This window comes from Schistocerca serialis, chromosome 5, assembly GCF_023864345.2.
Source record: "Schistocerca serialis cubense isolate TAMUIC-IGC-003099 chromosome 5, iqSchSeri2.2, whole genome shotgun sequence".
Taxonomy (NCBI): Eukaryota; Metazoa; Arthropoda; class Insecta; order Orthoptera; family Acrididae; genus Schistocerca; species Schistocerca serialis.
This window is the reverse complement of record NC_064642.1, coordinates 29,507,358-29,530,414: the sequence shown is the minus strand read 5'-3', so window position 1 is coordinate 29,530,414 and position 23,057 is coordinate 29,507,358. Positions and strand designations below refer to the sequence as shown.

At 40.1% G+C, this 23,057-nt stretch overlaps 1 protein-coding gene across 1 annotated transcript in view; it reads right to left on the bottom strand.

The window, feature by feature from the left end:
* The window catches only part of LOC126481724 (uncharacterized), a 414,263-nt gene that overhangs the window by 29,650 nt on the left and 361,556 nt on the right, over nt 1-23,057 (bottom strand). The window contains exon 18 of the mRNA XM_050105677.1: nt 949-1,153. Coding sequence (XP_049961634.1) covers nt 949-1,153 — 205 coding nt within the window. The remainder of the gene's footprint in view (nt 1-948; nt 1,154-23,057) is intronic.

Sequence of the window (23,057 nt, the reverse complement as noted above, 5' to 3'; positions counted from 1 at the left end):
TCGCATTTTAGAAGAACTGTCAATACGTTTCAACTTGACCACATCTAAAAACGATAACCACTGCTTTATTATAGGGAATTTCGGAGAAACTATGTTAACTGCACTACTATATGTGTAAGAGTTGTACTACAGTTCCCCGGGTTCCCGGGTTCGATTCCCGGCGGGGTCAGGGATTTTCTCTGCCTCGTGATGGCTGGGTGTTGTGTGCTGTCCTTAGGTTAGTTAGGTTTAAGTAGTTCTAAGTTCTAGGGGACTGATGACCATAGATGTTAAGTCCCATAGTGCTCAGAGCCATTTGTACTACAGTTCGTTGAACTGTCAATATCAATGCTTGATTTCAGCTACAAATCACAGAAACTGTAACTGCCAGCTCCACTTCACACAAAGCGTAACGACAGGAACTCGGCTTTCGGTTCCGAATCACATGACTTAGATCTTGCTTGGTTTCAAGCGTTAACACGGCGGAGATAGGGACATGCGAGGTCTATGTGATACGTGGTCTATGATTTTCTCAGTCCTGCATTCTTTTGTTTTCCAACATTCGTCTTTGCTGTTAAATCTGTGGAATACATAATCTGTGGTAACTTCTGACGTCATTGGTCAAAGCCGACGGGTTGTATCCCATTCTTCAGTACCCCCCAATTTACTGAGCTGCGAACACCGCCTTTGAAACTATCTTATAAAGTGAACAGAAACGACACTATGCGCATTCTTCGGATATCGTATTCAATAGTTTAGATTACTTCCGCTCGACGCGCTGTTGTCGCAGTGTATAACAAAAATGAGCAGCGTTCATAGAGGCGTTGCCATAGAAACGTAAATAAAATCGCTTTACGCGATTCGTTTGTGGAGGAAACGTGAATTGGCCGAGCCGAATCCACTTTAAATGCCAGGGATCTTCTCTCGGCCAGGCACGTTAACAGAGCGGCTAAGTGGATGAGAACATACGGGGTGCAGGCGTTGGCGACGGCGAGAGACAGCGGCGTGAGCCCGTCATCGGATGGCTGGTTGGGGTCGGCGCCCGCCTTCACCAGCTCGTCGACGCACTGGCCTGTGGTGGCGTAGTGCAGCGGGGTCCGTCCAGCACGGTCCCTGACGCCGGGCGAGGCGCCAAAGGCCAGCAGCAGCCGCACCTCCTTCACGAACCCGTGTCCTGAGGAAAGACACAACGTAAGTCTATGGCTCTGAGAACTATGGGACTTAACATCTTTGGTCATCAGTCCCCTAGAACTTAGAACTACTTAAACCTAACTAACCTAAGGACATCACACACATCTATGGCCGAGGCAGGATTCGAACCTGCGACCGTAGCAGTCATGCGGTTCCGGACTGAAGCGCCTAGAACCGCTCGGCCACCGTGGCCGGCCGTTGTAAGTCTCCTGGGGTTCTTATCTGCTGTGGGTTGTCCCCTGCACATCTAGGAAATACAGAAGCGTCCGATCTTACCCGTCGGCTTTGACCCATGACGTCACAAATGTAGCGGAAACGACTATAAACGACAATTCCAATATGGCGGATATAAAAACATCGCATACGTATTATCCAATATGGCGGATATAAAAACATCGCATACGTATTATAAACACTGAAATACACAAGTTTCACAAAAAGCCTAATGACTGTAACGGGACAAGCGTGGGAAATTGGGGGTTTTTGGGTGGGGACAAACTAAATATACACAAATGTAGCCACCGACCGCCATACAAAACCACGCAAAACAACGAAATAAATCAATACCACAAAACTGACCAAATACCAAAAAACACATTCCTATCCAGAATCGGACACTTCCCTTGACCTATATAGCTCAACAGAACCTACCGATCACATCCTCCAATACAAAAAAAAAAAAACGAACACTTTCCTTACACCTACATACATCTACAACAGCTCCCAATCACATAAATTACGATCGAACACTTCCGTTGACCTATATAGCTCAACAGAACCTACCGATCACATCCTCCAATACAAAAAAAAACGAACACTTCCCTTACACCTACATACATCTACAACAGCTCCCAATCACATAAATTACGATCGAACACTTCCGTTGACCTATATAGCTCAACAGAACCTACCGATCACATCCCCCAACACCAACCTAAAAAACCAACACTTCCCTTACACCTACATACATCTACAACAGCTCCCAATCACATAAATTACGATCGAACAAAGATAATAATAAACAAGTGGCACTCGAGGCCAGGCAGGGGGGGGCTGCGCCCCCCCCCCTGACCCCCCCCCCCCCCCCGCCAAAAAAAACCTCCCAACCTAACCTCGTATTCAGGGCTACGCTACAGATCAATGTGTAGGTCCCTAACGTCACGGGTCAAAGCCGACGCGTGAGATCGGATGTTTCTGTTGACACAAAACATACATCAAAAACAAAAAAAAAAGGAACTTACCTCAAAAAAGTTCCAGCCCCACAAACTAGATTGGCCACCACAATCACACACAAATGCACGCACGCACGCGGGAAATACAGAAGCGTCCGATCAACAACTTCGGCGATTAAACCGAATAGTTGTAAGAACTTGATAACTTCTAACGGTGTCTTTCATATCCATTCCTGAACAAAAAACCACAACCAAATACACTCAATAACAAACTCACCCGACGTACAGCAATGAGCATTAAATTAAAACAAACGAAAACCATGAACACACCACCAGAGAGCACCACAAACAAAAACAAGACATCTACAAACACGCCACAATCGCAAAACAAACTCCGCGCCGTAATGACGTCACACACCACAACACGCTTACGTCACGGGTCAAAGCCGACGAGTAAGATCGAAGGTTTCTGTTGACCCCACATCTACTCACATACTTCAACTACATTAAATCCATTGTGCATCAAGATGTCCAACTGTGGGTAATTTACAAGAACGTTTGCAATTGATATATGCCGCGTGGGATTAGCCGAGCGGTCTAGGGCGCTGCAGTCATGGACTCTGCGGCTGGTCCCGGCGGAGGTTCGAGTCCTCCTTCGGGCATGGGTGTGTGTGTGTTTGTTCTTAGGATAATTTAGGTTAAGTAGTGTGTAAGCTTAGGGACTGATGACCTTAGCAGTTAAGTCCCATAAGATTTCACACACATTTGAACGTTTTTTGAATTGACATATATCGAACGCGTGACTGTCGGGGAGCGACATATCAATTTGGTTTACAATGACACATTACCTGCGGCCTAGTATCTCGTTTCGAGCGACAGCACTGACACTTAATAAGTGGCAAAGAATATTCATTTTCAGTAGTCTCGTGGAGATTACCGAAGCTGCAACAGTTTCCAGTAATGTTGGTCTCACGTGGCATGATTTGATTCCTAGGTTGAGTACCGTTGAAAATTGTTTACACTTCTGTGGGAGTGCCATCTGCTATCGAATCACGAAGCTAGAAATTGCGTGGACTGTTACGGGCAAAACTGGGTCAAACTTGCTTCAAAAAGTAGCGTTGTCAGTTCACATCACAGTTGTAGCAAATGTCGAAAAAGAACGAATATAAGGAAAAACACATGGTCTCATAATCCTAAACTGACAATACAGCAGGGCATCATCGTGGTTTCCAACTGGATTAGAGACTGCATGCTGGAAAACACAGGACTGGCTATTACGGTTTCTGTCGAGAAATGTATTTCACAACTGTAACGAATGACAGTGGTCAAGTTGGTGATGTCAACAAAATTTTGGAAATAGGTGAGTCGCGCGTAACTCGAAAAATATGGGAAAGGATGACTCCTCGAGAACAAAACTGAATAGATTTAGGTATTCGCAGGCATTGAAAGAGACTCAAGAAAATGATATATGTGAAAGTTTATTCGAGGACTAAACAAACTTTCGTCCCTCTTTTTAAGAACTACTTCTTGTTGGCGCCAAATTCATTGCAGATGGATGGAAATCGTACAACACTTTAGAGGGATTTAACCACGAGTTTTTAAACCATTCTGTCGAATTTGTGTCTTCTGATGATCCATCTGTGGACACACATAACATCGAGCAATTATGGAAATTCCTAAAAGCATCCATGAAAAGAGAAGGACGACAGGGAGACCGGGATGAACTGCATATTTTCCAACACGTCTACTACCATAGTATGCGCTTACACGGTATAAAACTTCACTGTGAGACTTTCACAATCCTCATAAGAGAAACTGCTGGAGTGTACCCCGGTTATGTAAAGAAAAGAACTTCTAGCGGCAGTATACAAATCACACGGAATTGTTCATATATCGGTGACGAGTAAGGTAAGTGAAATTACATTTAATGCCGTCACCGGACATTTTCACATATTGTTTTTGCCGTTGGCAACGCTATAACCGAAAATTAACATCGTTCCTCTTTTCTCGTAGTAGTTACGATCACTGTATACCAAATCGGTATGTAGCTCCACGACAGTCGCGCGTTCGGAATATATCGCTTGCAAGCTCATGAAAGTGTGATATGCAACAAGACGCTTTTAGAATTTGATGCGATTGATTGTACCACCAACCAGTTTTCGAGGCACAGCAGGATCATCGGATGTAGAAACATTATTTTATGGACCATGTTCAGCTAGACGCTAGGGACATGGTACTGAAGAAATAAGGGAATTAAGGCATAAGTGTCCGCACCAATCCTGGACAGTAATGCTGTACGATCATTTCATTTTTTTTTTAGGCATAGGTTAACGAAACAGTCACGAAACGAGAAGTTCTTAACGTTAAGGTTACTTACATTTCATTGCTCTGATTCTTGCTGTCCGTGACAAAAATTCATTTCAATAATGTAAATTTTAGGCAGTTGATTCACACACACACACACACACACACACACACACACACACAGAGAGAGAGAGAGAGAGAGAGAGAGAGAGAGAGAGAGAGATAGAGAGATATTTAGATGGACTTCATTGTACAGTAAACAAACACTTAAAATAAATACAAAGAATGTGTGGAACCTAGATGTTACACTCCACCACATCGCAGCCTTTACCGTGAGCTGCATAAACTACGGAATAAAATACATGAAAGCATGGATAATGGACAAAAACAGACATTACAATTTGTAGATGTGCCCATATGTTGGCAATGTACTTACTGTCAGGCAAAAAAGTTACAAGTAAACAAACAGAGTATTTATGTATAAAGTATGAGTATTATTGTATAAACGAAGGAGTGAGTGAGCTACCATACTTATGTGACAGACATAGTTGAACATGGAAAATTGTAGGCGTGTACATGGATAGGGCTATTGTTTGTGGAAACATGGCAGTGTAAAACAGTGAGGAACTAAACAGTTTCAGATAAACTAACAGAGTTAAATAATTGTAAGATGAATAAAGGTGTAACTGAATTTCAGTCATACATGGTAGGTACAAATAAACCAGGAAAACTGTATATGTTAGGTTGAATTGAATTGCTGATGTCTGTTGGCGGAATAAAAAATTATGCAGGTGGATGAACATATCACATCATTGTGTGTTCTGAAGGTGATTTAGAGACAAATGGAAATGAAAAAATTTCCATTTGTCTCTAAATCACCTTCAGAACACACAATGATGTGATATGTTCATCCACCTGCATAATTTTTTATTCCGCCAACAGACATCAGCAATTCAATTCAACCTAACATATACAGTTTTCCTGGTTTATTTGTACCTACCATGTATGACTGAAATTCAGTTGCACCTTTATTCATCTTACAATTATTTAACTCTGTTAGTTTATCTGAAACTGTTTAGTTTGTGTGTTCTGAAGGTGATTTAGAGACGATCTGTCTTAAAAGTTCTGGAAGCATGAGTTTTCGTTTGGTTCAATTTTTTCGTATTTTAGCCTCTGTGGTGACCTTAGCTCATGAATGTGGATCTCTAGCTGTTCAAGGAGAACTATGTTTAAACCTTTGTCAGCAATGTAAAACAAAAAAAGGTTGTCATTGATACCACCATCAGAGTGTTCGAGATGGGCAATGCTTAATACCTCTGTCTGACGATGAGCCTGCTGTGGCTAAAAAATAGGTACATTAAATCATTTCAAATTTAAAAAAAGTCACAGGTCACATAATATCATACCTACATAAATGGGCATCATACTTGAAACGACAAAAACATTTAATATTTTTATAACGCAATAAAATTTTGTGGGAAAGTGACAAGTAGTAAGGCTTCCTCCTAAGACATTGATCATGATACGTCAACTCGCGCTCTCCTCACTTGGTAGTCCGAAAGCTATGTACGGAGGTAACCAGCTGCATTTGGCAAGTTTTCGGAAAAAATTGGGATATAGTAAATTGGTATCTTCTTAGTGTACAAATACAGTCTCTGCGGACAAATGGAAGGATGTTTGTTGGTCACCATGCACGATTCTCTTCTTTCATTTCTGCAGCGTTTTCAGTGTTCTGTAATACATGTTTTGTTTCTTACTACATTTATATATCAGGCATGTAACGAAAAATTGTGAAGTTCTTTCTACGTTACAGCTTTCTGGCTTTGAGAAAGCAATCACAAAGAGAGGCTACACATTTCTCTACTAGTACAGATATGTGAGAATATAATACACCAGCTCTGGCAGATGACCCAACAGGGAAAATGCACCAACTCTGTGCAGATGTAAACATGGTACATAAAAATATTCAGTTCACTGTAGAAAATGAGATACAAAAATAAGTACACTTCCTGGACATAACAATAAAAAAGAAAACAATAATCCTAAGTTTATTATTTACTGGGAGCCAACAGCAACAGGTACAGTTGGAGAGCTTGCGCATGGGAGCGTGGCTCTTGCACAGAGATGCACTCTTGTTCTTACCACTGGGTATGTCTACCCTTTTGTTAAGAATCTAATTTCGCTTTCCCGTCTTGAACTGGTTACGTCGTCTGTTATGAACGAAATATTCTTTGCCATCTTCGGCTTGGCCAGTGACCGACTCGCCACAAAGTGGGAACGATAGCATATGTACACCATCTCTCTACAAATTTTCTAAAATGACATTAAAGAAATGCACATCTTATAGTCTAATTCATCATCTCCACAGTAAACTGCCTGTTGTTTCATTAACGGTCATACTTAGTGCTATTTCGAAATTAAGTAACACGTCACACGAAATTATAATAGTCTGGAATGAAAAAGAGTAGTTGCTGTATGTATTGATGCATGTCCTCCTCACACTTTGTTGAATATGAAATGTAGCTAGCCTACTGAATTTTTCTTTAAACTTGGGAGGAGATCAATATCTCTAGGCCTGAGAAAATAGATTGCACATAACATACTCATTTTCGTTTGCGCGTACGAACAATCTTGTCGAAGTGAAATATTCGTAAGATCCCTTGTATCTCATAAACGATTCAAGATAGCATGCAAAGGTGACAGTATTTTGCCATAACATTAACATTTGAAACTTTGTTACATACTGTGATATGTGAATAACTTCAGATCAGTCAATAAAATAATGTAATTTTTTAAAGGACATGCATAGCTAGTGAAATGAGAATTCGTGTAATTTTGCAACAATGTAATTCATACAAGTTTATTTTTATACTGGGAATGAATCATTCATCATTTTTCGCCTGATCTGTCCTCAGCTGTTTGTTTAACAATACTCTCTTTCAGGACTCTGTTACAATTACAATTGCATTAGCATGTTAATGAAGTGAATTAGTATAAAACCCACTATGTGATTTCATCTCAAATCATACAGATCAAGAGTGATTGTGCACACCACTATTTCAAAGTTTTCTGGGAAAAAAATGTGTTCAAGTTCCACATGATTTTCCACATGATTGTCTGATAACTTGTTAAAACGCTACATCCCTCTCTAAATGTAAGTATTTGTGAAAATGTCATAACGAAAGGGAAAATTGAAAAATTGTAATAAAGAAACCAAAAGTGACAGGGATCTGAATTTATTTTCAGCAAATACTTCATTTTCAATATTAAGAGACATTATTAATACATACACACTTCTGAGCTTTTTTCATTTTTTTGGAAAAGTAAATTATGAAAATTTGTAACTTTTTGTGAATTTCAAAAATATGTTTTGAAAATTTGAATAGTCACAGAGTGTTAACTGCCTTGAGATATGATGAAGTGGAAGGACTGCTAACTGTCAGCTATGACATTAATGCATGAAACTCTTAAACTGTCAAAATATTTCTACATAAAGATGAAAGAATCTGAAATTTTTTGGCTATTTAGAAATTATTTTCTCCAAAACCCTCATCCTAAATGTTCTAAAAATGTCATGGCATATTAATTGGTCAATATCTGTCTGTACAAAATGTGAGAAATTTTTTAGATAGGCCCAGCTCTGTGCTCAAGGTCAAAAAATCAAGGGCATTTAAATATTTAAATTGATTGCTGATTTTAAGTAAATGTCATACAAAACTGGTATTTCTGAATCAAAATAATTATTTTACAACATTATAAGTGAGTGGGAAAACAATTCATAATTTTGTTCGAAAGCATTTTATCACAAAAATGAGATATAGCATATTCATACCCATTTTTTCCCTTTTATGATATTATTCACAAATTATTGTTTTCTGTCATTATTTTACTTCTTCATGACTTTCCATGAATTAAAATTGCCTGCATGGGCAAGGATGATCCAACAAGGCCAGTACTTGGGAAATGGGAACTGAACACTCATCTTTCAATGACGGCCATTTGAAAGCATTAGCAGGACCACGAGGGGTCACAAAGGAGATGGTTACATCTTGCAGCTCATGTGAGACACTTATCTGTCCCATCCATCACTGATTGTCATACACACAAGAAATGAAGTGACTCACTACAAAGTTTTCTGATGTATGATGTGTTCTCTGCATTTCACAGAACGGCTCTTACAATGTCTCTGCCAACCTGGGATGCGACCCAGTAGTGACTTTATTGAATTTCTACCACAGGGTTCATAGCAGAACACTCTTCTCTCTTTTTTAAATGGAACTCCCTTAATGTATTTTCATTTATAATTAAGAATTTCATGTTTGCTACTAAAGTTGATATGTCACGTACAAATCCAGCGACATATCTTATAGCACCAACAGCTTAATGATCGAGATTAAATCTTGTTGCAAGATGTTTATAGAAACCTCCTACCCCATCACATGCACTTTTTCCGTGATTTGTGCTGAAACTATCCGTTTTTTATCTTAATTCCTGTACTACAGTGTTGACTAAGATCATAATAATGCTGAAAACTGTTTTTAAAGTGAGATGCTGCTCATTAGTCACATACGCATGCTTAGGAAATGCATGGCCTCTAGATGCTATATCATCAATTATCATGCTGACAGTATAGCATGCTTGTGCACTATCATAAATAGTTCGTCACAGAAAATAGCAAAACAGTGTGATGTTCCAAGGAAATGAGCAACACATGTGAATATTGAGACCTGTGATGTGTGCCAGTGGTAACTTTGAATTTCGTTCTGGAAAGCAACAGACCTGGTCCCAGCAAAGTCCAAATGAAGAACTAATGTGTCAGTATTCTGGGATGTGGCTGATCACTTCAGCACCAGAACACGTTGCACACTCCTACAAGCAACATTTATCTTGCAGCTCTTGACATATACACAAAGCATCAGGTCCATCTCTGTGTACTTCTTTCCTGTGACACTGCTTCTGGCGAAACAAATAAGTTTCAAATTAATTCAGTAAATACATGTGCATACTTCCTTCACTGGCTGGCATTTTACCCATTTTGGTCATAAGTAATAGAATTTTGGGAGACCAATTTTTAAATTCGGGTTCTGCTTTTCATTAGGAGATATGCTACTCTTATTGATCTTGTCATATATATTTTTTACGTTTTTTAACTTTTTCACTATTTTCACTAACAGAGAGATAACATCAGCTTGGTTAAGACTTTGCCTTCTAGAATCTTTGTTATCACTTAGGTAATATTCCAGAGAAACAGTATGCATATCACCTTGCAAGGGATGGCAACAGTAAGAATCTGGGCATGCGCAAATACCTTTCTTATTCTTTATTTTACGAGCTTTTTAAATCAAATAATGTGACGAAGTGGGTATGTATTTCTGTATCTGCTGCTTAGAATGGCTACCTGGCATCAATGTCACTAACTGTACCTTATCAGCATAGTTGGCTGCTGAGATAGCAGTAGTTAGGTTTTGAAACCACGTATCACATTTCGTGCACATATCACTACTTTCAGGTTCTGCACCAAGTGCATTTACATTATACACTTCAAAAAGTTTTGAAGATGTTGCTTCTGTAAAACTTGTATCAATTTCTTCCATTTTTCTTTTTAGTATTGTTTTCTTCTTGTGTTTTTCACCTTTCCAGGACATTTAAGGGCGTATATACTAGCGGCTACAGCAGAAATGCTACCATGCAATGCATCAACGACTTCGCGCCCAGGAATATAAACATGTGCAACATGTGCACTGTCTTCTTCAGTTTCACATTCGGGTGATGGTGATCGTTCGGGTGGGTTGTCGCTAAAGTTCTTCTTATAGTGAGTGTAGCAATCCATGCACAATGGATGTGATGTTGTTACCGTTACTTGGGGACCAAGATATTTCTGCAATACCTGTGACAGATTTCCAACAACTGTGAAGCGTTTTTCACTTTTCTTAAACACCACCTTTTGTGTCTTTTTTCATAGTCCACAAACCTCACTCTTTCACTACTGTGTTTCCTCAGTGACATTGTATCAAACAAAAAGTAGAAACCGAACACAAAGCTCGATGCAGAATGATTTATGTACAAGTTCTCCCTCATTTGTTATAAACAGAAGAGCGCTGGAAACAATGTTGCCAATATGCATATTCTACACTAGAAATTCAGTGATGCGAAATATGCAGATTGTTGAAAAACTTTTTAACGCATTACACAGAAAAGTATTGTCCACTGTGTTTGCACTGACTACTACCATATTAATCAAGTAATATTTTGTGTAATTATCAGAAGTTTATGGATAGGGTTTTTGAGTAAATAATTCGTCAAATCTTGTATAAATGAAAATTTTCACATTTTTAGTAATATATATTTACATAATACAGATAGCTGCAGCAGAGAAGATACTGTTTATAATTATGTCAGTAGTATCTGGCAATATGGCAGGAAAGATAGCGTTCTGTGACTTTCCAAATTAGAAAAATAAATTATTAAGTGGAAAAATTAACTTAAATTTCGTATTTTCATCTTAAATTTGTGAGTTACAGAAAACCCGTAAGTGTGCGGGTGTCAACTTAATTTCAACGCACTAAGAGGGAACTTTAACGCAAAACATCAGCCAGGTCTCCAGTACTTTTGGTTTATTAGCTTTATTTTTTATTCTCTACTGTTTTAAGAGTTATTTACAAAATATTCATTTTTCAAAGGGCTGCACCATTTACAAAAATTAAGATAAAACGAAAATACTTATTTCTTGACACTATGATACAGAAATTCATGTCGACGAGTTGACATGACCTGTATCACATGACATGAAATCGTCCCACTGCGTTTTGGGAAAAGAAGCAATTTCGATCATGGCAACAAGAGAACTGTAGGTATTACTCAAAACTCGTCACTGTTTACGCTTCTCTTAAAGACAAAAGGTTAGGAAGTCAAAGGAGAATAAATCGCACCTTCTTTTACGATTTTAGCACAACCCTTGAATGCAGTGTGTTTTCGATTATAAGTAGTTGAATTGTCGAATTATTTGCATAACCTGTCAGTACAATCGCCTGCAGACTTGCTAGCTGTAGCGTACAAGTTCTGTTTGTGGCAGGGCTTCCGCTACTGAGCTGTCCCTCCCCCAAAGTAGGGTGTCAGCTCACACAGGAACTCCCACCACCCACCAATATAACCGCCCCGTCCCCTTCCGCGCCGCCTGTGCAGGCACGGGTCAAGTCATTCTGAGTGCACTCTACACGGCACATCATGTCACCCATAAGATCTTTAACAGCAGCTGCCAGCAAATTACACACAGACTGAATAAAATTCCACTTAACAGAAAAACTGCGAATAAAAGAAACAATATAACACGTGCTCACAAACAATGGAAATAACACCCACATAGTACAAAAATGTACGAGAATGGCACAACTCCAGAAGCAACACAGACACTACAGTAGATATCATAACAGAATGTACAGGCTTGAAAGCAAATATACTGAAGAAAAAAGGTTTATGCATAACATATTGAGCAAGAAATGTACTCCAATCACACTTACACGCATCAAAAGAAAAACCAGAGACATAATTAGGAGCAGGTATACACCAGCGTATATGGGGATGAGAAGCGGAAACTTCAAAACACAATACAGAGAACATAAAGAAGCTGGAAACTTGGAAACAAACATTCACCCATTAATAATCATGTAAAACAGCATGACCAAGAACCATCAAGCATTCAACAACGTGTGAAAATTATTATAACGAATAACCACAAGAGAAAATTGCTGGAGAATTTCCATATATGAAAAGCCCTAACAATGAAGAAGAAAGTAATTAACAATCAAACACAGTAACAACGCATTTAATAGGGTAACGAAATAAACAGCAACAAACACAAAAGTAAATCTATAAGTAACGTGTAACTCACACATCATCTCAGCCACAATCGCCACTTCCGCCCTTATATATAATGGAAGTAAAACGCAGATTACTAAAAAAATCTCTCTCCCTCTCTCTCTCTCTCTCTCTCACACACACACACACACACACACACACACACACACACACACACACTCCAACAAGACAACCACCACCTTCGCCGCTGCAATCACCAAACACAACAACAAAACTTACTGCTACTGTCACTAATGCAAAGAAGCGTAAAGCTTAATTGCATTTAGCCACCACAACACGAACTAAAGTGTACAAAAACCGCATAACCTAGCCGAAGCTGGAACGCTACAAAATATGAATACAGTGTTTACAGACATACTGGTAGAAAATCGCGAATATAATAGTGTAACGTTTGGGAAATTGCCAAGAAAAGAACATCGTAGATTGCATCGAACAACTAAACATAGTTCCATTGCGACATACATGTGAAAAGGACCGCATGAAATCGTAAGATGAGTGAATACGTTTTAAAAAATTAGGGTGACTTGTGCACTAAGAATTTTTTAACTAAATGTAGCTAAAAACTGTGATGTAGACATGAATTCAAAATTATTTCATAACTTATATGTAGTGATATCACTATATCACTAATATACAAGTGTAGCAAGAAAGAAAAATATACTACAGGCCACTTCAGATGCTTCGAGAATCAGAGAAGTGAACTGTAACTGGCAACCAAACTATTTCATTTACTTGTACAGACGGAGTTTATACCCTAAAAACATATCAAAATTCTATTTCGCGACTAAGAAATGATAGAAGACAAGTAAATTTGTTGAGATAAAATTCTTCAACGACAACTGAAAATGGTATAAATTATACAGAAAACAGTAGCGCCCTGAATGAAAAGGCCGGAATGAATAGAACAAGGATGTGTAGATCGGTGTATCGAAAGTAAGGTATGTATTTTACAATACCCAGATGATTAAAACCTGTCAAAACACATGAGAACGTAGATACAAGTGCCAGTATGCCTACACGACCTCAAAGAACGGAATATCAGTATGTCAGCGAGTTTGAACGGTCTCCGGTAACTGGGACTCTCATACTGTGACAATCTGGCTCGCATCGGGCATCCTGCAAAGTAGAGCAATTTGACAGAGGAGGGTCGTACACAACGATGAATCGCTGCTGGACCACCAGCTGCGACAGAAACACGGCTCACATACGGACGACAGACTTTGATCACAGCTTTGGCTCGACTTTGGAAAATTGTGACGGATTGCGGCCCTTATATCCTCACATATCGCAGTTGTTTACCAGTGGCATGCTTCCGGGTGTGCTGCCGAGTTGTTTCCCCTTTCTGCACAATATTTCGACGACCGACCCAGCTGTCTTCTTCAAGTGCCGCGAGTTTTTCTGTTATGCGTACTCGCCAGTGTGTAATTTATGCTTTTACCACTGAGGCGAGGAAGTCCTTGTGGGTTACAAATATTTTAAATTTTGTATTGCGACTATATTAAACGCTTTTTCTTATGTATAGTGTCTCTTAATTACCTACGTATAATTTGTGATTGTCTTCTTAATGTATCTTCAGTGCACATTATAGATAAAGCTGATTTATAAATATATTATTACGGTATGTACTTGTCATTTTCACTTACAGAGTTAAGTTGAACAGACGACATGAATGAGACTGCTCCTGAAGATTCGATGGTTTTGTGCAAAGTTTAAAGCGATTCGTACAATTTTAAAGTACAGAAGTAGCACGCTTCAAAAATATCCGGAAAAAACATGTTTCTTGTACGTAAAACCTAAACGAAGCAAGATTTTTTTCAAACGGTTAAAACGTATCTTAGACCAAGGTCCAACGAACCAGCGGACCAAATTTCACCCATCAGTCTCGGTCCAGTCCGAAGTTATTTAAAGGTGATTGTTTTTGTCCGTGAAATCCAAACGGTGCACATAGAAATGGTACCCTTAGCTGAGGATTAATTTCAGCTGAGATAAAATCTTTTGAAGAAGAAATTAATCGATTCGCACAACTTGCCTAGGCGCCAGCTCCGGTTCGTCGTTCAAACCCTGCTTAACATACTATAACGTAGCTTCAATAAGACAGATGTTCGAGTGGCTATACAACCGGCCGATGGACCGCTATAAACCAAAAACTATTTACCCCATATCCCTAGCTCAAATAGGAACCAAGCGCCAAGACCTCCCCCCCCCCCCCCACCTCCGTCAAAATAGCGATTCCACGTGCGGTCTTTTCAAACATAGTTTTATTGGAAATCGTTGTACTTTCGTCCAGCATGACACTAAAGTTTGTACCGAGTTCTATAAGGAAATTAGCAAGATTCTTTTTCATTTCTTCTCTTGTAAACACATATTTTGGCATGTGTTATGAAACTGAAGCTGCTACCGGCTGATTACTGTGAAATATGATTTGTATGATAACTTCTGTTTAGCTGTTACATATGCAAATCTGAACAAAAAAACTGTTGTGATTACTTTTTGTTGATGTTGCTTGCCTCACAACTTTTCACTTTCACTCAGCGCTTTTTCAATATTCTCCTTTTCTTTGCTTTGTATGATTTCTATGCCTTTCATGTGTGATTAGGAGCTTGCATTACCACCGATTTTATCGTTAGTTTTTGCGTTGTAGCAGAAACACCAGCAAACACGTATTATCGATACGCACACGCCCTATACTTTCCACGAACTCTAGCAAGTTTTTGTCATTTACAGACAGCCACGGCTTACCATTTTTCCAGTTTTGAAAACGTGATAAATCAACACAGTTTCTCACTATAGTTTCAAGTCTACTGAGCCTACTGAGATTCCTCCCATTTTTCATTTCCCGAAGATTCGCTATCCTTTTCTTTGCCAACACCTACATCACCGGTTTGTTTTTTTAGATTCACCGTTTATTTTAATTCCTTTAGCAGCACTGTAAGTGTAGTGACTGTGAATGTTTACACACGCCTCTGGTAACGCACCTCTGTTAAGGCATGTCGAAATTTTGTTTGTTTCAAAAACATGCTGAAATTTCGTAGTTTTTACAGGCCTGCACACATTCTACTCGATAATAAAGCTACTTGCCTCGCAAACCCTGAAGTAACGGATGTCTGAGCTCAGATTTCAGCAAGACTGACGTCACGAGAATGACAATTCAGTTTGAATTTTTTAAAATACATAACGCTTTTTCCAAAAATTAACAAGCAAACATGTTACTGTTAAAGTAGTAAAAGTGTATTAACGCTTTCTGTGTATAACTCCACAAATTTAAATTGAATGTTTAGAGGCTGGCCGGAGTCGCCGAGCGGTTCTAGGCGCTACAGTCTGGAACCGCGCGACCGCTACCGTCGCAGGTTCGAATCCTGCTTCGGGCATGGATGTGTGTGATGTCCTTAGGTTGGTTAGGTTTAAGTAGTTCAAAGTTCTAGGGGACTAATGACTTCAGCAGTTAAGTCCCATAGTGCTCAGAGCCATTTTGAATGTTCAGTTTTGTGTAACCAGTGAGCGGGAAATGGACATCCCCGATTGGGAGGCTGGGAGGGTTTGATACAGAAGGGGAGGCGGGTGGAGCGGGTGCTTCGATTCCGCCCCCCCCCCCCCCCCCTCAGTACGCACCCCTCTCTGCAGGCATACTGTGAGCTACTATTGATCTCATGCCGCTGTTTGAGTTCGATACCCACTGCTCTCTTTGAAGCTCTGTGAAACAAAAGAGCATCAAAGGGCGTAGTGGGCATCGAACTCAAACAGCGGCATGAGATAAACAATAGTTCACAGTAAGGCTGGTGACCAGCCAGCGAATAAAAGTAACAGCAAAACTCGCAGCACCTGAAGACAACGACTCGATCGGTCGTCGGAATATTGTGCATAAAATGGAAGCAACAACTAGCCAAAATAGGCGGAAGCTCAATCTCAATAGATTGCACCGAGAATGCGTAAACGATGGCAGCTATTTCTTGGTATTTTTCTAAAAGTTGTTGCTCTCTTTTGGATTCATATCGAACCCAGAACTATCAACAGCCATGCACCAACAGTTGGTTCAAATAATCCTAGCACTAATCTTTGCCTGCCGACAATGTTTCATGATTTATCGTTGTACGCGGAGTGTGCGTTTTAGGAGTAAAACTTCAACCAGACACCATCTATAGCCAGCGCTCGTTTGCTGTCAGCGAAGAATTATCGATTGGGGGAAAAGTTCGTGTAGTCACTGATTTTTGTACAGTGATAACGTAGGAGCGATAGTTTCATGAACAACATACAAAAAATCCTAACCAGTGGGGTGTGAGTGACTTATACTTTTCATGACTGTCTCGAAATTACGGTTTCTAGCGAAAACGCTTCCCAGTAAAAAAAATAAACTACATTAACTTTCCTACCAAAAAGGTCCTATTTATTTTTTCTTATGTTTAAATCTGGAACAATACTGTAATACATTGCTTGACTTGTGCTGAAATACCCAAAGTTCGATAACTCCTAGGCGACCTTTTCCTGTTGCAGAGGGAGCTAATTTACGCCTCTGGGCCTTTCCAGATGTTGGGAGAGCTGAGGGTGAGGTGATGCATTTGATAGCCTCAAGCTGCGAAAAATATACCAGCTATTGATAGTGGAGACAACGAATCCGACATTATCCAATACGTATTGACAGTTTGTTACACTTGGGGCAGGGTATTCATTGTGTTAGACAGTTTACAACTCCATTGTTGAGCTTTCTTACATAATAGCTCATTTAACCACTGCAAATAAATCCTCACTCAGTAAACTGAAAATAGGAAATTTATGGTAAGCTCCTATGGGACCAAACTCCTGAGTTCATCGGTCCCTAGGCTTACACACTACTTAATCTAACTAACTTACGCTAGGCCAACACGCACGCCCATGCCCGAGGGAGGACTCGAACCTCAGAGAGCGTGAGCCGCTCGAACCATGACAATGCAGCTGAGACAGCGCGGCTACCCCGCGCGGCAACTGAAAATACCTCCACTATACAAACACGAGCTAACTGAAGTTGTTTTGTCTATTTAAATAAGAAAACTGGACGGGAAATGCTGGGGAAATACGGTACGTCTCTTGAACTCAAAAGCGAACAGAACTCATGTTGGAAGAAGCCGCCTTTTGCAGAATAACGCTAGAACTAACATACAGGATGACTAATCAGTGTCCTCTATAGCAGTGTAGAATTGTGTTCTGAGATTTACGAAGCGTCTGTCGATACGCTTTTCTTGCCTTTGTATTATTGGCAGTTCATATCTGTTTTCGATGTGGTGATAACACACCATGTAGAAGACGAGCATCCATTCCAACCCACCCTGGAGTGGCCAGTAATTTATAGGGCGAGCTGTGGAGGGTCGGTAAAACTTTGTGAAATACCCTGTAGTTGCTTTTTGTGACGTAGTGCTGTAGCGAGAATGGGGCATTGTCCGTTTTCGTTCTTCATTTTGGAGACCTATGAAGGAGCGATATGCATGACCACAATCCAGAGCGACTATCTTCCTTCACACTTTTCTCTTGCACTACCCAATTCCACTGTTTTACATCCCTAGAACAGAATTTATCTCTTAACATGGTTGTAACTCAGATGTAATAAAGACATTTAATATTAGTTCTTAACCCAGTTCATTTAACAATAAACCCAAATTTTATACCTTTAAAATGCTATCTTTGATTTTTAGTCATCCGTGATCTTTGTGATCTTTAGAAGGTGGCTAGGCTGAGGGCGTGCAGCCAACTTGTCTGCGTGTTAGACGCACTGTACCTTGAGCTATGGTCTGGGGTGCGATTTCGTATGAGAGTAGGAGCACTCTCGTTTTTATCCCATGCACCCTGACTGCAAAACTGTACGCCAGTGTGGTGATTCGACCTGTTGTGCTGCCATTCATGCACAGCATTTCAGGGGGTGTTTTCCAACAGGATAACGCTCGTCCACATCCCATTGTTGTAGCCCAATATGCTCTACAGAGTGTCGACATGTTGCCTTGGTCTGCTCGATCACCAAATCTGTCAAAATAGACAACTCCACCGTCATCCACAAACAGCATTAAACGTCCGTTTATTGACTGCCCAATTGAAACAGGCGTGGGACTCCATCCCACAAACTGACTTCCGGCACCTGTACAGTAAAATGTGTGCTCATTTGTTAGCTTGCATTCAACTTTCTGACGGTGACACCAGTTACTAATGCGCCTCCATTTCACATTAGCATATCTCACCCGTATGTTAATCAGTAACTGTAACGCCGGAAATGCATATCCTCCTATTTCCTTCTATTGTACTATAATTTGTTTTCCTTATTTTTGTTACCTGAATATATGACATTTCTGTGTCTTCACATATTGTAATTGTTTTACTATTTGTATATATATATTTATGCATTTATGTCGATGTATAATTGGTTTGTTTCGTAAATATTATTTGTATTTTTACGCTGGGTCTTGCCTAGGGAAAACTGCTATCGAACGATTACATCGATAGGTCGTGTGAAGAATCAAAGTGTGTAGGATCTTTGGTAGTGTTAACTCTGCCGCGTGGAGCGCGGGCAGAGCAGTTGGAGTCTGGCTGGAGTAGCGAGTGGAGCAGGTGTGTTGTGTGACGCTCCCGCGAGTTGCCGCGCTTTCAGGGTTTGGCAGCAAGTAATTGCGCTCGACTCGCGATGATAGTTTCTCACATGGTGTCGCGGACGGGAAGCATTAGCTGGCGCACATCAAGAGCCCGTTTCGCCTGGTGACCGTGTCGAGAAGAAGGCGCGCCAATATCCAGCTACTGCAACAGCGACGGCCGACAATGAGTGACTGTCGCCACCTCCTCGATCGACGGCTTCAAACCTTCAATCAACCAACAAGGAAGACTAAAAGCACGTAAAGTTTCAGAACTGTATGGCAGACCCCAGCTTTTCAAATTGTTCCATTTGCCTCGCAAAATTACAGCAACTTAGCATGAACCTTTGTTGCTCATTGTCCCAATTGCATTGCCAAGCAGGGTCCCTTCCTTTTCCGAAATGAACCCGAGTGTCGTTGAAATTCAAACGCCAGCATAATTCCATTTCACTGCTTTAATTTCAAAGTTCAATTTAAGTATTCATAGCTGGCTACAATAGTTAGATTACACAAGCACAAATTAAGAGTGCGAGTTTTGTTACCCTATTTTAGCTTACCTGTGACTGCAGCTCAGCTTGGTACGTACTAAATTTTACTATTGTTAATTGTTCAGAATCGTTTAATTCAAGTTCAAAGTTAAATCTCTTCTTTCTAAATTGCGTAGATTCAAGTAGCTTTAGAAATGATTGTTGAGGTAGTCCAAGACTAACTGTATTTCGATGTGCTTCAGAAAGAAAGCTCACTATTAACTTCAGTCACTAAATTAACTTTCGATTTTCCGGTTTCATTAATTCTTTTGCTAAATTAAGTGTAGCGAAATTTATTACTTCTGACAAACTTTCAGTTTTCACACTACACGTGTCAACCTTCAGTTGCCACGCTTCTAGTGCTAATTATATGTGTAATAACCTTTCTTTTTCAGTTATTATAGTAATTGTCCATAGGACTGGCGACCGTAATTTCCCCCAAATCTCAAATATCTAATTACCGCTAGTTGATTGTTAACGTAACGGCCGCACATTTACTTTCTTTGTTAACTTTATCCCTATTTCAAAATTAATTTCCACCAGTTTCACTTGCATTTTTCCTTTCATTTAGATGTAACCCTTTCCTCCCTCTTTACCGGCAGGTTAACTTCGGTGACGATTGCTTTTCCAAAATTCCCATTAGGTACACGCGGTTTCATTTTTCACTGTCATTAAGGTCGATAAGTGAGGGGGAGGTTACACGTGGCGACCTGGTGACAGGACAATCTTCAAATTTGAGGTTGTTCTAGACACGAATTTTGCATTGTACAAATCTTGTAACAAAGTACTGGTTACGAAATGGTCGATACGTCAGCGAGAATATTAGTGTGAGGAATCCTAATTAGATTTGAGATTTGGCATTTATATTGAAAATTATTAAAATGAGTGAAGGCAACAATTACCAAAATTTGGTAGGCTTGGATAAGGAACAATCGGTCGAACAGTGGGGAACGCGCACCGCGGTACCCATTGTTCAGGGACAGGCGGCTAGCATGAAAGACGCGACCGCCGAAACGCAACAAAGAGCAGAAATGGAATTCCACACTTTAGAAAATGTTTCGGAGTCGGAAGTGAAAACCAAATGCGAATCCCTTGATGACGAATACGGGGGGACAATTAAAGAGGGAGCCGCTACGGAAGTAAAACCGGTAGTTGCCGGGAATTTAACTGATTTATTGAATGTTTTGATTAACGAAATCAAGAGTCAATCGGCCAAGCAAGAAGCTCAGTCTGAAAAAATTGAACGAAAGCTAGACAGTCACAACAAAGCTATTAATGTTGTTAACAACAATGTTGGAGTTGTTAACACAAAAGTTGATAAAATCAAAGAAGATATTGTTGTGATTAATAGCGAAATCGGTAATCTTAAACAGGAAGCGGAAATTGCGAGCATAAATACTCGTTTTTATTCCGAAATTAGCAGAATCGAGAAAAGTGTAGGAGAATCAGTTGCTCCGATCATCGAGAATAAGGTGACGGAACAAATTGTGCGGTAGCGTTCTCGCTTTCCACGCCCGGGTTCCCGGGTTCGATTCCCGGCGGGGTCAGGGATTTTCTCTGCCTCGTGATGGCTGGGTGTTGTGTGCTGTCCTTAGGTTAGTTAGGTTTAAGTAGTTCTAAGTTCTAGGGGACTGATGACCATAGATGTTAAGTCCCATAGTGCTCAGAGCCATTTTTTTTTGAACGGAACAAATTCAATTAGTGAAAAAAGAGGATCAAAAGAAGGTGGAAACTTTAAAGGCTTTAGTATCCGAAGTAGATACCAAAGTGACGAAGGAGGCTAATACCTGCGAAGAAAAAAAAAGGGAAGTAGAAACGCTTGCGACAACCACTTGCCAAGTAATTACGAGAGTGTCGGAATTAGAAAAGAAACTTGACGAATATAGCGTCCCCAGTGCCAAATTTTTTATCATGTAGCCGTAAAATAATAATTTCTCTGTGTAGGTTTAGATTGCAAAGAAATAATTTATGACAGAATGATCTAAAGAGACAAGATACGCTCTTTTGTTAATTTTTTAGTCGACTTCACTTCCTCTTTTGTCTTGAATGTGTCTAGAGGGACATCTTGCGTGTGCTGACGAATGTAAGCATATTTGTATGAGTTAAGCATATAATATACTGATTTAATATTATTGTGCACTTTTAATTTGTAAGAGGTGATCCCGATTTCATGTCCGCCTTCCTTGAATTAACCTGCATTCAAGTAATTTACAGCTCAACAATCGCAGCGGCCGATGCAGCCAACGACGCCATTACGTGGCGATATTAACTTATGAAAATTTAACGGAAGCTGAAAACTCGCCCGCTATTAGCATAATATCCATTTTTCTCCACAGCCGCACGAAGTTGCAGAAATACTTAGCTTTAAGATTCTTATTTTCAGTACCATAGCTGAGAGCCAGAGCCAGGACTCCGACTACAATACAAAGGTCAACGGAGGTAAGAAAAATACTCTCGCGAGTGTGTGGGCCGCAATTTTAATTAATAACTAAAGATTTCTTGCTTTAAAGTGAACTGACTAGCCGAGGAAAGTAATATGAAAAGTTTATTACATTGTTCAACTTAAATATCATTTTTATTAAGGCCCACCACGTAAGTCGGCAACAATCAAAAAATAATAATAACAATAATAATATATACATTAAATTACGAGGGCCGACGGACGCGAGACGAAAAACAGAGCTATGTGCCAATCTATGCACATATTTCGGAATTGTTGACGAAAGAGGAGCGGTTCGACCCCTTGAAAGAAGGCGGTATACACGCGACGGATTTCATTAAGAATTGTGAAAGAGTTTTACCCAGATCATGGACTAATGGGAGAAAAATTAATGCGATTATTGATGTGTTGGCTGGTGATGCCAAGCGTTGGGGCTTAAACCTCAACATTACGGACCTGACTTTTGACGAATTTAAAAATTTGTTTCTGGCTGAATACTGGTCAGAGCAAAAACAGCAAAGTGTCTGGCGCGAATTTGTCGTATCGAGGCCTTTCGATGCGAATTCGCGCGGTTCGATGAAGGAGTTTTGTGAGGGCTGGATCCGCAAGTTGGAATACTTGCGTGATCGCCGCACGGAATCCGAAATAGTCTGGGAACACTACAAAAAGCTTCCAGATGATACAAAACGCTACGTAGGAAGCAATTACAGGACAATAAATGATTTCCTGGAAAGAGTGGAGGACGAGGACAATTGGCGCAATAATCGCGACAGTGGTAGAGGCCGTGGTAACAACAACGGGTACCACAGCAACCACAACAACGATAACCATGGGAATAATGCATACCGCAACCATGGCAGCAATAACAATAATGGTTCGGATCGTAATAACAATCGGTACAATGCAAATAATAACAGGAATGACGGAAACCAGTATCATACTAACGTGATACGGGCTTCACAGAATAGTAATAACGCCAGAGGGAGTG